The 15,184-nt window shown below is 39.7% G+C and overlaps 1 protein-coding gene across 4 annotated transcripts in view; it reads left to right on the forward strand.

Annotated features, from left to right (window-relative positions):
* Nucleotides 1-15,184, forward strand: part of CTDSPL2 (CTD small phosphatase like 2) — a 72,546-nt gene that overhangs the window by 21,363 nt on the left and 35,999 nt on the right. The window contains exons 2-5 of one of the 4 annotated variants that reach the window (XM_030577910.1): nt 525-579; nt 2,303-2,396; nt 6,013-6,154; nt 10,134-10,343. In XM_030577910.1, coding sequence (XP_030433770.1) covers nt 10,158-10,343 — 186 coding nt within the window. In that variant the 5' untranslated portion in view covers nt 525-579; nt 2,303-2,396; nt 6,013-6,154; nt 10,134-10,157. The remainder of the gene's footprint in view (nt 1-524; nt 580-2,302; nt 2,397-6,012; nt 6,155-10,133; nt 10,344-15,184) is intronic. The other 3 variants (XM_030577911.1, XM_030577913.1, XM_030577909.1) reach the window with 3 other exon arrangements.

Raw genomic sequence — 15,184 nt, forward strand, 5'->3', positions numbered from 1 at the left:
GAGTGCCGGAGCAGGGCCAAGCCGCGTGGTGTGGCCCCCAGCCTGCACCCTGGCTGGAGCGCTGGAGCGGCCTCCAGCCGGAGCGGCGTCCAGCCAGAGCGGGGCTAAGCCGCATGGTTGGCCCCTGATCCAGCACCCCGGCCGGAGTGCCAGGGCAAGGCCGAGCTGCGTGGTCCGGCCCCCAACGCAGTGCCCCGGTGTGCCAAGTGGTCTGGCCCCTATCCCAGCGGGAGTTTGTAGGCCAGCTTAGACACTACAATAGGAAAAAAACAAACAAATGAAAAACAACTCCAAACTTTTTCACATACATTGCTTAGTATTTATTTGCTCCTGCCATTCATTTAAACCACACACCAGCAATGACTTTAATTTCAGTTTCTGCAGTGTTGCTATTAATCTTCTACAGCATATACCGTACTTATTCTTGGAATATATAGGCTTTTGAGTGATGGCAGTCCAACATTACTGGTCACTTGTGTAGCATAGTTCTTGCTGTTTTACCATCTAACTCTTCTGTCTTCCAGTTTTCCAGTTTGGGTGGCATCTTCCTCAAGCAGTCTTTAGAGTTTTAAATTAACGGTATGTGCACACCTAAATCTGCTTTTAGTGATTTCATAGAAAATTAGATCCTGCTCCAACATCAGTGATGAAAAAAATTAAGAAAAATTCATCCCTGATTGAAAATTTTGCAGAAATATGCTCTTTATTTAGAAATGCTAGTCATACAAAGGAAGCTCTTTCCAACAGAGATAATATTTAAAAGGTAGTGAAGCTTAACTCAGTATGTAAGAACTTGAGGGAATAGAGAGAAGCTCTTTAAACTTCTTGATTTTAACTGTTCCTTTATTACTTATTTTCCCCTCTGTTACATATTGCCAAATCAAGGTTGCAGTTATAATCAGGTGGATTTGTATGAATCAAGCCGATTTAAATCACCAAGTGGAAAAGATTGATTTAAATAATTTTAATAAATTTTTCCATTTGTACTACAGTTATTTTTTAAATACAGATGAATTCCTATTGATTGATTAAGCCATTAAAACATGTTGATTTACAGAGCCTGTACACTAGATTTGCTAATTCTTTTTGCTACTTGGGATGGTAAACTATATATATACATTTATTTAAGCAATTATATAGATTAATATTTTCAAATTCTTATTAGTTTTCCATTTTTAGTGTGTTGCAAATGCTGAAAGATGTATTGCTTATTTACTAGTTAATTAACTTCTTGCTCATGATTTGTGTCAAGATGCATTAGGATGATATTTGGAATTAAACACACAACAGCAAATAAGATTTATTTTTATTAACAAAACAATGTTTTGTATACATAAACTTCTATAAAAGTATGTTTCACATTGTAGTCAGTTAGTTAAACTGATTATTTCAGGTCAACCTGGGAAAATTTTCAAATATGCCTAAGTAAAAGTGACTGGAGCTTAAATTCTTGCTTGCCTGACTCTCTTGAAAATGAGACAGTTTCCTAAGTTACTTAGGCTGTCCCTCAAATTTTTAATATTAGTAGATCTCACCCCCTACATCCTTGTTTTTATTCATTTTAAACAGGTTTACAATTTTATTATAAATTAAATAACACAATAAAAAGATTTTTTTAATAATCATTGATTTTTATCCACCCCGGTTATCATCTCATTCTACCCATTCCTTTTCGTTAAAGAATGAATTTCAGAATATTGTGAACTCATAGTTTGTCTCCAACCTTTCATCATATGCCTACTTTGTTGTTGTTTGATTTTTAAGATTTGGATAAGGAAAGAAGGGAGGCAGGATATTTCTCAGAATTTTTATGTTACATAAATAAAATACGGAGACACCAATGACTTCAATCTTTTAGTGTTGGGCATACCCACGGTTAATGTATTTATTAGTCTTCAAGTTCTTTATCAGCTTTTCATGATGTTATGTAAATGATGTTATTTTATAAGGTGGGAGTTCCAGATTGGCAAGCTATCTGTTCTTGAAAGAGATTCTATGCAAAGGAATTTGTTTGTTCTAATTATGTTTTTCTACTAAACCCCCAAATGCAGTACAAATATATAAGTTTTTATGCATCCTCTATTGAACAAACATTGTAAAGATACATACAAGTCTTGTCTTAGCAGAATGTGGTTAAGTGAAATTTTCAGTTACATAATATATTGGTCAGGCTATTAATTGAATAGGATACTATAGTCACTATCTGAATAGTATGTGTGTGAGCAAGGAAATTCATATGCATATTTAGCCTAAAGTATTTATACACAATCTAGTAAGTCATTTTCTTTTGTGCATGTTTTAGAAAATCACACAAGAAGTAATACAAGTAAAAGCAGCACACTGCTGCCTGCATTGAGCATTAGGAAAGCAGACTTCTGTCATCGAGAGGATTATAGGTAACTGTTGCTAAGTCCATTAGGGATATTTATAACATGAGGCTTGATACCCAGGATGTGAAGTAAGCCAAAGAACTCTTTGGCATTAATGTACGGATGAGTTGAACAGTACCTTAACAGGATAAATATATATACACCATTCGGAAACATTAACTCAGTTCATATTTTGATTTCTTAACTCTTTTTCCGTTTTTGAAACAGGTTACATAACTTGTAGTTATAGTACATTTTATGAGATTTCCTTTAACAAGTTCTATGTTTATATAACTAATGTTTCTTGTAATTAAATATTCTTTCTGGTATCTGAATTTTGCAGGTATTTGTATAAACATATACATGCACATTTGCCTGTTATAGTAGAACTTTGCTCATTCAGATCCCTGAAATGTCAGTCTTATGCCCAAATAAAGCTTATGCGCAAATAAATTTGTTAGTCTTTAAGGTGCCACCGGACTCCTCATAGTCTTTCTCTGTTTCTCATCAGAATTTTATTAGAAGATTGCTGTAGAACTGTCATATTATTAAGGGTTGTTATTACACTAAATATACTGCAATAGTTTTGCTAGGACTTTATGAAGCATAAATAAAATGTGTTCATTTATTATAACAATTGTATTTAACTTTTGGGATATATTAAACCATGCCTTATTATATTGTTCATTCACTTAATACCTAATTGTAGTATTCAGTAGTTGATAGGTGTCTCAGTCAAAAATAGCAAAAAGTCCTGTGGCACCTTATAAGCTAACAGATGTATTGGAGCATGAGCTTTCGTGGGTGAATACCCACTTCATCGGATGCATGTGAATTAGTCACAAATTTGAATTAGTGAGGTTCTCTTGTGTTCTTTTGCTGTTTGTTTGTTTGTTTGTTTGTTTATCTTTTGGACTGGATTAAAAAAATCTACTTGAGTATAATATTTTATAATATAATCAGGAAATAATGAATGTTTGAATGATCTGATGAAAACTATTCCTAAAGTATAAGAGCTACAGTTCATGGAATATGTCATTGGAAATTTCACTTTCTTTAGATTGATCAGTTTATTTACTTATGACCTCCCATCACCTTAGTGTGATTGTCTCATAAACACTGGTGAATTTATTTTTGTAACACCCCGTGAGGAAGACTAATATTTATCTCCTTTTTCAAAAAGGAGAGCTGAGAAACAGAAAAATGATGATGTACCAATGATCACAGAGGAAGTCTGTGACAGAATTGATCCCAGATCAATTCGGGGGCGGAGGAGGGGGGCTGACCTGGCTTGGCCCCAGCCGGAACAGTCCAGCCCGGCCCCAGGCATGGCTGGGGCGCCCCTTCCCTGGACTGAACCCAGCCCCGGCCCGGACCTGCTGGGAAAGGGGCACCTATCCTGCATCCCTAGCCCCGGAGCTGCCGCGGCACTGAGAGGCAACTCTCTCCCCCAGCCCAGGTGCTGCTGCGGGGGCAGAGAGCTGGGGGGAGTCCTCTCTCTCTGCCATAGCTCCAGAGCACTCTCCTGTACCCTAAACCCCTCATCCCTCGCCCGCATCCCCAGCTGGAGCCCTCACACCCCTGCACCCCAGTCCTCTGCCCCAGTCCTGAGTTCCCTCCCATGCTCGAACCCCTCGACCCTTCCCCAAGCACATGAATTTTGTTATATGCACCAATATAGAGGTGATGTGTCACACATCACCTCCATATTGGTGCACATAACAAAAATCATTCCGCACATGGGTGGGAAAAATTAGAGGGAACACTGGCTGTGAGTGAATGGAACATGCACAATGCAGACATAGCCTTTAGAAAATTTACTCTAACAAGTCTCTGCTGAACATTTGCAAACTGCACTTTTTCAGAGGCTTGTAACTTGGGCAAATTTTCATCAGGATGGCAGAAGATATATTCCTGAGAGCAGGGCAACCCATCTGCCAAATTTCAAGTCTATGTTTCAAAGCATGGAGGCACTGTAGCTTCTCACTGAAACAATTGTCATATTATTTTTTTTAACTTAACAAAACAGCATATTTTCACCTAACCTCATTTTATGACACAGCAAAACCATTTTAGTTGAAACTTTTCCAAAAAATTCAGCCTGAGACAGACAGGGGGCATGGAAGATTTCAGCCAAAACAGTTTAAGTTTGGCAAAGTTATAAACAACTGAAAACAGGGACATATAATGGAAAATATTGGACAACATTGACTATAGGTGTCATTACTTCCATTGCCTATAACCTACAACATGAGTTTAATTTATGATGTGAGCCTTTAAAGCCCCTTTTATCCCACAATGAGTAAAGAAAAACAAAATCATCATGAACTTACATATTTTTAATATTAAATTATATAATATAGATGTTAAAGTATCTTTGGCCCACACTACCAGTAAATATTTGTCAATTTCTTCCATTTTATAGAATACATTTCCTTTAGATTTGTACATAAGCACCTAACTGGGGTTCTAGGTGGCTGTCAGGACGGCCACCTCCAATGCACTCCCTAATGATTTCAGGGTAGCTCTGCAAGCAGCTCTTGCTTCGTTTTCCCTCTTCTGGTGTCACTGCTTTTCAGGGGCTGATCTCCTGTCCACATTTTCCCACCATATGTGATAAAGAGGGGTTCTACTTGGGTTACCCTTCTGTGTCAGGTTGTGGCATGCCCCGTGTGCGTGCCTCAGTTTCCCCTTCAGTGGTTCCCAATAACTCCGTACAGCTTAGTATATAAATTGGCCTTTGCAGGGTTAATTTATTACAGAAGTCCCACAACTGTAGTCCAGAACCCCCAGCACAATCCTAAAGTACATCACTTTCAACAGTTCCTAGCCATTCATCAGCAATCCAAGTACAACTCCAGCATCTTTCACAACAGTGTGCAGCTCTCTTGTACAGCTTGAGCATCCCTCGCCAAGCTCCACCTTTCAGGGACCACGTTACCCAAGCTGAGATACAATTCCAGCTTTTGTCTGGAGACATCAGTGGGCTCAACTCTCCTTCATTCCCTGGCCTGCAACCCTCTTTGGCCCTTTGGCTTCAGCTCTCTATCTGCTGCTCTCAGCCTTCAACTCTCTCTAGCCCTTTCTAGCCATGGCTCTCTAGCCTGGGGAAGTTTGTAGGTAATTCCCCCTCCTCCATTCTGCTGTCTTGCCTTCTGGTTTCACTAGCCTGATTTGACTTCACTACTCAACTAGGCCATCTCACTAACCCTTCCTTCAGGGACGTCCCCCTTCCTGAAGCTGTCAACCCAGCTCTGCTCTTCCTCTAAGCTCTCTCTCGACTCAGGGTTCTGAATACCCTTTTGGCTTTGGTCTGTCTTTTATTTATAACAACTCCTGAGGCAGCCCCACCCTTCTCATTTTTTCAAACGAGGACACACTTGGACTGAAACAGGAGAACTAGGCCTGATTTCACTCAAGGGGTGAACTACCCTGTTAAAGTGCCCCTGCTATAGGTTACACAAAAAATGAATTTAGCAGTCTCAGATCATTAAGAAGAAAAGATAAGACACAAATTATATTAGTAAATGCTGTTATTTTGAACCTGTAAAAGGTTTTAAATGTAAAAAAGTTTTAAAGAATTTCATGTTCTTTTTCGAGTGATTGTCCCTATTATATTCCACTATGGGTTATGCATGTGCAGCATCAGCCTGGAGCCAGAAATTTGAAAGTAGTGATGGTTGGTCCACATGTGAGCCTGGCTCATCTTGTGCCTCCGATGGAGGGGTAAAGGGAAAGGCAGACCGTTCGCTTCTCCAGTTCCTTCTCGTCGCCACATGGTCCAGGTCAGAATCCTTAGTGTCCGCATCAACTTCACCTACAAACAAAAAAGAACCTTACAGATAGTAAATAGTTATTAGTCTTAATCGTTCATAGTTTTAGCTCTTTTAACAGTAGTTTTAGCATTAGATTAGACTTCATCAGGGTAACTCTAAATTCTGTCACCACAGGGGTATATGTGCTTATGGACAGATTTCAGACCACGAACAGTATCATAGCTCACATCACACACAACCCTCAGGTACTGGTCAAAACACGTCTGTCCCTACTAGGTCATATGGCCTGTGCACTTATATCACCCTGTTCTCAAGTCTCCACTGTTGTTGCCTTCAAACTTGGCTATAGTTAGTATACTCCCCAAGCCATCATTCCATGAACCCCCTGGTGACAGTTCCAGCCAAGGTATTGTCCTCCCTGTTATGGTGGACAAATTCATCATCAGGTATGTGTGAGGGTCCCCTTTCTCTCCAGACAGGATCATGGTTACAGACACATCCCAACTAGGTTGGGGAGAGCACAGGAACAACCGCAGAACACAAGGGGCTTGGATATCTCGAGAGGCCAGGATGCACATCAATATCCTGGAAGTACGGACAGCATGGAAGGTGTGCAAGTCTTTTTCTCCATCCGCGCTCACCATTTCCTTGTGTCAGACGAGAATTGTCTTCTCCATCAACAAGCATGGGGAAGCAAGGTTTGCCTCCCTGAGTGGAGAGCAGTCAGCCCCTGGAACTGGTGCTTCAGCACCCTATGAGCAGCCTGCCTTCTAGGAAAGCAGAATATGCTTGCAGACTCCTTCAGCAGACATCTTGCACTTGACCATGAGTGGGAGCTTCATGATGCAGTATTCCGCAACATTTTTACTCTATGGGAAACCCCAACCAGGGGTCTATTTGCTTCTCAAACAAACAGCAAATGCACCATATATTGCTTCAGAGGAGCCCTAGATCATCACTGCCAAGACGATGCTCTACTTTTTACTTGGTCAGACCATTTCAACTATGCATTCCCACTGCTACTGCCCCTGCCATGAGTCATATGCAAGATCCAGCAGGACAGAGAGTGGATCATCCTGATCTCACCCCCTTCTGGCTCACAGTTCTGATTTCTCAACCTCCTAGCATGTCATCCTGCCAACCAATTATCCTTCCAAAGTTCCCCGAGCTACTTACCTAGTGGAATAGCAAGATCAAACGCCCCAATCTATGGCAGCTCCATCTCAGGGTCTGACGTTTGGATGGGGAGGATCCTTAGAATGTTCTTGCTCTTTAGCTGTATGAGACATTTTCTCCAGTAGTAGAAAGGAGTCTTCTAGAAAACGTTACCTAGCTAAATGGAAATGCTTTTCGCCTTGGACGTAACAGAGAGGCCTTCTAACAGAAACTATGGGTATTTCTCTCATCTTAGATTATATCCTATGCATGAAAACATCAGGTTTATCCATCAGCACTTACTAATCCAGTTGGCGGTGATCATGCATGCCATCCACCTTCTCAAGGCTACTCAGTTTTTGCACACCCACTGACCATAAGATTCTGGAAAAGTTTTTAATAAGAACCTTCCCACCTGTTCAGAAGTGCTTCAAGGGGATCTGAATCTCGTTCTCTCAGTGCTAACAAGGCTCCCCTTTGAGCCTTTACTACTTAGGGGGGAGGGATAGCTCAGTGGTTTGAGCATTGGCCTGCTAAACCTAGGGCTGTGAGTTCAGTCCTTAAGGGGGCCACCTAGGGATCTGGGGCAAAATCAGTACTTGGTCCTGCTAGTGAAGGCAGGGGGCTGGACTCAATGACCATTTAGAGTCCCTTCTAGTTCCATGAGATAGGTATATCTCCATATATTTATTTATTTACTTGTTCCATGTCCCTCCTTTCCATCAGAGTCATCTTTCTCATAGCTATCACCTCAGCAAGAAGGTTGGTGAACCTGGAGCAATGATGGCAGAACCTCCCTACACAATATCCCAGAAGGATAAGGTTTCTTTACATCTACACCCCAAATTAATCCCTAACATAGTTTTGGAATTTCGCCTTAACCAATCCACTCACTTTCCTGTGTTCTTCCTGAAACCACATTCTTCTGCAGAAGAATGAAGACTCCACTCCCTTGATGTTCGATGAACATTGTTTTTTTACCTGCAGAGAACACAACCAATCAGGAAATCCCTGAGACTGTTTGTTGCTGTAGCAGAAGGAGTCAGGGCATGCCATCTTCACCCAGAGAATCTCCAAATGGATATCTGGCTGCATTGTGCTCCTGCTGTCCGCTCTCAAAAGTCCTCCTGGATGTTTGTAAAGTGGCCTCATGGAGTTCCATTCACACATTTGCAAGGGATTATGCCCTGTTGCAAGACTCTTTTGTTGATGCCTCCTTTGGGATGTCGGTACTCGTCCTTGCACCCTCCTCCTATTTAGGTACTGCTTGTCAATCACCCACAGTGGAATACAATAGGGACCATCACTCAAAGAGGAGGAGGAGGTTACTTACCTGTAACTGGAGGTTCTTTTGAGATGTGTATCTGTATTCCACTACCTACCCTCTTTCCCCTCTGCTTTGGATCTTATCTGATTCACGGTAGAGAAGGAACTGGAAAAGCGATTGGTTTGCCCTGCCTTTTATTCTCTCAGTTGGAGTCAGAGCGTGTATGCAGATCAAAGTACACTACTTTTGAATTCCCCAGCTCTGGTCTCATGGTGCTCATGAGTAACCCACAGTGGAGTGTAGATAGTGACCACATGTCTGGAAGACCCTCCAGTTACAGATAAATAACCTCCTCTTTTGGTGAATGGGTGGGAAGAGATAAAGTGGATTAAAGTCTTATAGAATGTTTTCATTATTTCTTTGCCTCAACCTTTCTGTATACGTTATTTTACAACTAAATGTGATTTTATTGTAAATATTAATATGAGGACACAAAAACCTAGACCCTGAGCTGTAATGCTTCTGTTGCTTGATACACACAAAATTATAAATGGTCAACTTTTATACATTTGTGTTAGCGTTTCAGTGGGCCTTCGTTAAATTCTGGAGAACACTAAGTATTTATTCCAATCTTTGAAAAATCTTAACTCCTTTTACTCTTTGATATAATAGTTGGCAAATTTGGTGCTGGGTAAAAGCTCCAGATTGACATCTGTGGAAAATGAAGCCCAATATTTGTCAACAGTTATAGAAAGTACAGCATAACTAGCAGCAGCACAAATCATTCTAATGCAGTTCAACCTTGTTCTTTTTGAAAGGCCCTGCCAATTTATCACATTTGCTCTCTGTTGAGTCTACCTAAAAGGCATGTAGGTAATGATACTGTTACATGATCATCTCTCTACTAGGAATGGAAATGAGGCTATCCAATTGCCAGCATTTTTCTGTAACTTTGGTAACTGTTTACTTCGGTTGGATTTGAAGTGGCCTAAGGGTGAAAAGCTCAGAATGACATCACTGTGACCGTGAACCATCCACTTTCCCTATTGGTATCTTTTCCTAAATCCTCAGAGCAGTTGTTGTTTTGCAGTAGTACCTGAACATCTACGTATTATAAGTAATTGAATCTGTCTACTCAGCAGTTGGAGTTAGATGAGCATTAAATAAAATTCTGGAAAAAAAACAACCACCAAGTGATGGGTATTTTATAACTAAGTCCTATGTCGTAAATATGTTTAGGACATAAATATCAGTCTCTTATGATAACTCCAGATACGGTAGTCCAGAAGATCAGCTTTCTATTTCTTTGGTAAATTGTGATAGCCTAACACACATCTAATGCACAGTCTCTACTATGATTTATACCTCGGTGCAAAGCGTGACACCAGGTTAGCTTTGTTTCCCGAAAATGCAGTATTATTTAAATTAAGGGAGATACATATTGAGTGAAAAACTAAGCACAGTGCATCAGACTAATGTTTATAAATATATAACTGTGGGGGATTCATACTTTCAGGCTTAATACAGTACCTCAGTAACCTAGTATTCTTGTTTTTCCTTTTATAGTTTTACATGTGGAACACATAAAAAATGAGGCTGAGAACGCGGAAGGCTTCTCAGCAGTCAAATCAAATTCACACCCAGCGTGCTTTGAGGGCAAAGAGGAAACATTCAGAGGTAGAAGAGAGCTTACCTGTCGGAGGAGGAAAACCACAGAAGAATGAAACCGGTCTGTTGTCATCAATCAAAAAATTTATTAAAGGAAGCACGCCCAAGGTATGAGCTCAGTGTTTTGTTGCTTTTTAAAAAAATTTTGAGTCATATTCATTTTTTCTAAAATTTGATCAAGTGCCATATTAAGAAGAATAAGAATTTGTAAATGCTGTTCTATGGAGGTTAGAACAGCTTTATAAACAATAGAATACAAAAAGTGCTGCATAATAGTTGTGTGTGAATGCAGATATAGAAGTTACGTTGCAAAGTTGCTGACACTGTCCGACTATAAACAATTACAGATGTTTATGATAGTCCCATAAGTTGAGAACTTAGTATCAGATGTTCCATTGACAAAATAAGAAAAGTTGCCTTATAAATACAGGAGGCCACATTCAGCTATAGGGTAATCAGGTATAATGTCCGTGTGCCTCAGTGAATTTTGTACCCTACTTATTGCACCTTAGACGTGACGTTTCAGGGCTAAATACTGAATCTCTTCAACTCTATCTAGGCACAGATCTAAAGCATGCAGATTTTCATATTAAAACTTGCTCAGTGCAAATTCTTAGGGGAAGATTATATACCGTACGTTACTTTTATTGAGTGAGTGCCACTTTGAAATAGTTTTCAATTTTTTTTTTTTTTTTAAAGATGGTCTGATTTTATAAAACCTTTCTTCAGTCATGTTATCAGTCATAAGTTCTGATATTGCCAGTTAATACTGTAGATATTAAAAGACGAACAAGATCCAGGATGCCAGGAACATGCAAAATGTTTCAGAGAAATGGCAGATAAATGAAGTTTAGATCAGAAAATGTTTTTTTAATGTTAAAGTGAAGTGTTAAAAATGGCCGCTTTATAATTCTGCATTATAGTTAAAATACTATGTAAAGATGCAGTGAAGCTTAAAAAATTCTAATAAAATTGTCTCAGAAAGGTGGGTGACTAGGCAACAAAATGGCAGATGAAATTCAGTGTTGATAAGTGCAAAGTAATTCACATTAGAAAACATAATCCCTACGATACATATAAAATGGTTTTAAATTAGCTGTTAACACTTGAGAAACAGATCTGGGAGTCGTGGATAGTTCTCTGAAAGCATCTGCTCATCTACAGCAGCAGTCAAAAAGAGTGTTAGGAACCATTAGAAAAGAGAGGATAGTAAGACAGATAAATATTCATAATTGCTACTATATAAATCCATGGTACCCCTACACCGTGTGTACTGCATGCAGTTCTGGTTGCCCCATCTCAGAAAAGATACATTAGAAATGGAAAAGGCACAGGAAGGGCATAAAAATGAGTAGGGGTATGGAACAGCTTCCATATGAGGCGAGATTAAAAACCTGGGACTGTTTTAGAAAAGAGATGGCTAAGTGGGGATATGTTAGAGGTCTATAAAGTTAATAGTGTGGAGAAAATGATAAGGAAGTGTTGTTTACCCTTTCACATAATTACAATAACCAGGGTCACCCAATGAAATTAATCAGCAGGCGGTTTAAAACAAACGTAAGGAAATACTTCTCATACAATGCACAGTCAAACTGTGGAACTTTGTTTCCAGGTGATATTGTGAAGGCTAAAAGTATAGCTGGGTTCAAAAAAGAATTACATAAATTCTTGGAGGATAGAATCATAGAATATCAGGGTTGGAAGGAAAGTCAGAAATTCATCTAGTCCAACCCCCCGCTCAAAGGGGGACTAATCCCCAACTATTGTTTTTGCCCCCAGATCCCTAAATATCCCCCTCAAGGATTGAGCTCCTAACCCTGGGTTTAGCAGGCAACGCTCAAACCACTGAGCTATTCCATCAGGACTATTAGTAGTGGTCTGGGTGTCCCTAAATCTCTAACTGCCAGAAGCTGGGACTAGCCCACAGGAGATGGATCACTTGAAATGATTCAGTTCTTTCAATACCCTATGAAGCACCTGGCACTGGCCAGGATACTGGACTAATTGGACCATTGGTTTCACCCAGTATAGCTATTCCTATGTTCCTAGATACCATGCAACTCAATGTGTCCTAGGAATTTGTTCAGCACAGGATATAGGCACTGACTTAAAGGAACTGTAAAAATTATTTATATGTTAACATTTTTCTTTAGCTGTGGAAAATTGTGTATTGTTAAAATTATTTAAATTTTGCATATCACTAAACTCCAGGCAATAAATTGATTTCACTTTTTGACATCTATGCTCTAGCATAGGGATCTCAAACTCAGATCATCACAAGGGCCGCATTACTGAAACCTTTTCATACAAACATACAAAAGCCCCCCCTGCCCCTGGCCTTACTCCCACTCCACCCCTTCCATGAGGCTCCGCCCCCTGCCCCTCCTCTTCCCAACTCCTTTCCCCACCCCCATTCCAACCCCTTCCCCAAAGTCCCTGCCCCAGCTCCACCCCCTCCCTGCCCCTATTCCAACCCCATCCCTGGCCCGTCTCTTCTCTGCCTCCTCCCTTGGGCATGCTGCCTCCCCACTCCTCCCCTCTCCCTCCTGGAAAGTCCTAAATGCCACCCAAACAGTGGTTTGGCAGGCAGGAAGCACTGGGAGGTAGTGGAGGAGCAGGGACGGGCGCACTGGCAGGGAGGTGGGGGAGGGGGAGCTTGGCTGCTAAGGGAGTCGGCATCTGTGGCGGGCCGCAGGAAATAACTCCGCAGGCCGCGTATTTGAGACCCCTGCTCTAGCACAAAGCAAAATACTTTAGGTTGAAAACACTTCAGGGAAATGGTTAAGTCCAAACAAAAACAGTTTTCATTAGAATTAAAAAAATAAAATGGGAAGATTTCTAATGATTTAGGTTTTGTAAAATCCCCCCTATCCCTTTTTTAATCTTAAATATTCATCCTAAATTTTATCTTTACAGCTTCCCTTTAAATATAAAATTCCATGTTTTTCATATATGTTGTCTGTCTTGTCTTCTGTGTCCAGAATAGCACTTTTAGTGGTCCCAGTGGCATTAACATTGCATGCTATTGAGTTCTATTGCTGGGCTATACTGCAAAGCTCTTGTGACAACACAAAGTAGTCTTGTGGTTACCACGGTAACATCAGAACTCTTTCAGGTGGTATGTGTGTTATGTTATACAATAGTTCCGTTACCTGTATATTATAATATAAATTAAGAGATGGCTAGGTAGAGTGTATGGATTTGTGGCAGTAAATGTATAGCAACATATACTTTAAAATATACTGATTCTGACATCAGAGTCATAGTCCATCACTCTGACATCACAGTGATGGCTTGTGGGGGTGGGTCTTTAAACTCCCCCCAAAAAGTTCAAGCTATTTACTTACATGAAAGTAACTAAAATATGTTCAATAAAATTCTGATGACATTGGGCCTTATTTTATAAGCTACATAATGCTCTCAATCCCATTTAAGTCAATAGAGTTGGTATGACTGTTTTAAAGTTAATATCAGAGTTATAGCCCACCAGTCTGATATCATAGAGAAACTAATACAGATAAGGATGTCGTTTAGATCGGGACTGATCCCTGGTTAATAAACATTTTTAACACTTCGTAAGCAGTTTAATATAGTTGGTTTTTTTTAACGATATACACATCCAGTAATATTTTTTAAAAAGTTTTAAAACTTGAAACATTACAAGACATTGACTGAAGTAAGTTATACCAAACTTATTTAATTTGTGGGTTCTGGTAACATCATAAATTACACTCTCTTTCCTTTTCTGTCTTGTAGTGCATCCTCTCCTTTGGAATCATTGTAACCTATTCATTAACTTGCATTTTTATTCCATGGTTTCTGAAAAATCTAAAAAACAGACATCCTGTTGATATCAGTGTGACATTGCCATATTAGTTTCAGTATGATGCAATTAGTAATACTAATTGGATATTTTTGGCGTATTGATTGTAAACCAAAATCTTTATGGTAGAAAGTTGCTAATATAAAGCACATAGAACAATGACATAATATTGGGCAATTTTATTCTTGAGTGCTGTTGACAGACACTTAACTCAACTTTTATTGATTGTGATTTTGCCAGAACCTTTCTTGTTCATTGGCTTTTCTTTCCTTATTATATTTATTTGTATTGCTGCTTTTTTAGTCTTTGGGTATTTTATTTTAATTGTTCATCAGATAAATATCTTTTAGAACTGGTGGAGTTTTCTTTTGGCTTTTCTTACAAGAAAAGGAAAGACGTCTTTACAGTTTGGGTTTTAACTTTTTAGTGAAGGTAATGTTCCTGAAAGGTGCAAGATTGACAGTCCTGGAGACTGAAATCCTGTTTTTATAGAACAGTTACAGCAAGGGCAGTGGTAGCTTCCCCATGCCACCATGATCTATTCTTTTGGAGGGACCACCTCTAGGATGAAAGGGTAGTTCAGTCTCCATGCTCATTCAGTTCTTTGCCTCTCTGCTGAGTCTATCAATAGGAATTCCAGTAGGTGCCAGTCATGATAGTGGTTTTTGTGATGATTCTGTATTTGTCCACAAGGAACTGGAATGAGAACACCAATGCTTTTCGGTTAGAGCCGAACAGCCTTCAGGTGGTAATGGCTTTCTGTCATTCTTACCTGAGCTAAATTTGAACTAGTGACCTAGAAGGTAAAAGACCTTAGTTTCCTTTTTCCGGTCCACTGAGCCATCTTGTTTCTCAATCTCTGCAGTTGTATTTCTCAAAGATTTAGAGTTTGCCTGTACGTATACAGTACTGTCCATTGGAGAAAGCAAGAGAGCACAGGAACTCCCAGTTATTTTCAGTGGGAGGCTTGTGGGACCAACGAAGTGCACACATTTTCTACCTATGTTGATGTCTCTGTAGTACTCCTGTATTATAAAATAGTCTAAAATCTTTGTTTGGCATATTGAGGGCCGTTTTAGTTTTGAAATTTGAAATTTCAATTTTTTCTTTGCCAAGTCTGTGTTCT

The sequence above is a fragment of the Gopherus evgoodei genome, chromosome 10 (genome assembly GCF_007399415.2).
Source record: "Gopherus evgoodei ecotype Sinaloan lineage chromosome 10, rGopEvg1_v1.p, whole genome shotgun sequence".
NCBI lineage: Eukaryota > Metazoa > Chordata > Testudines > Testudinidae > Gopherus > Gopherus evgoodei.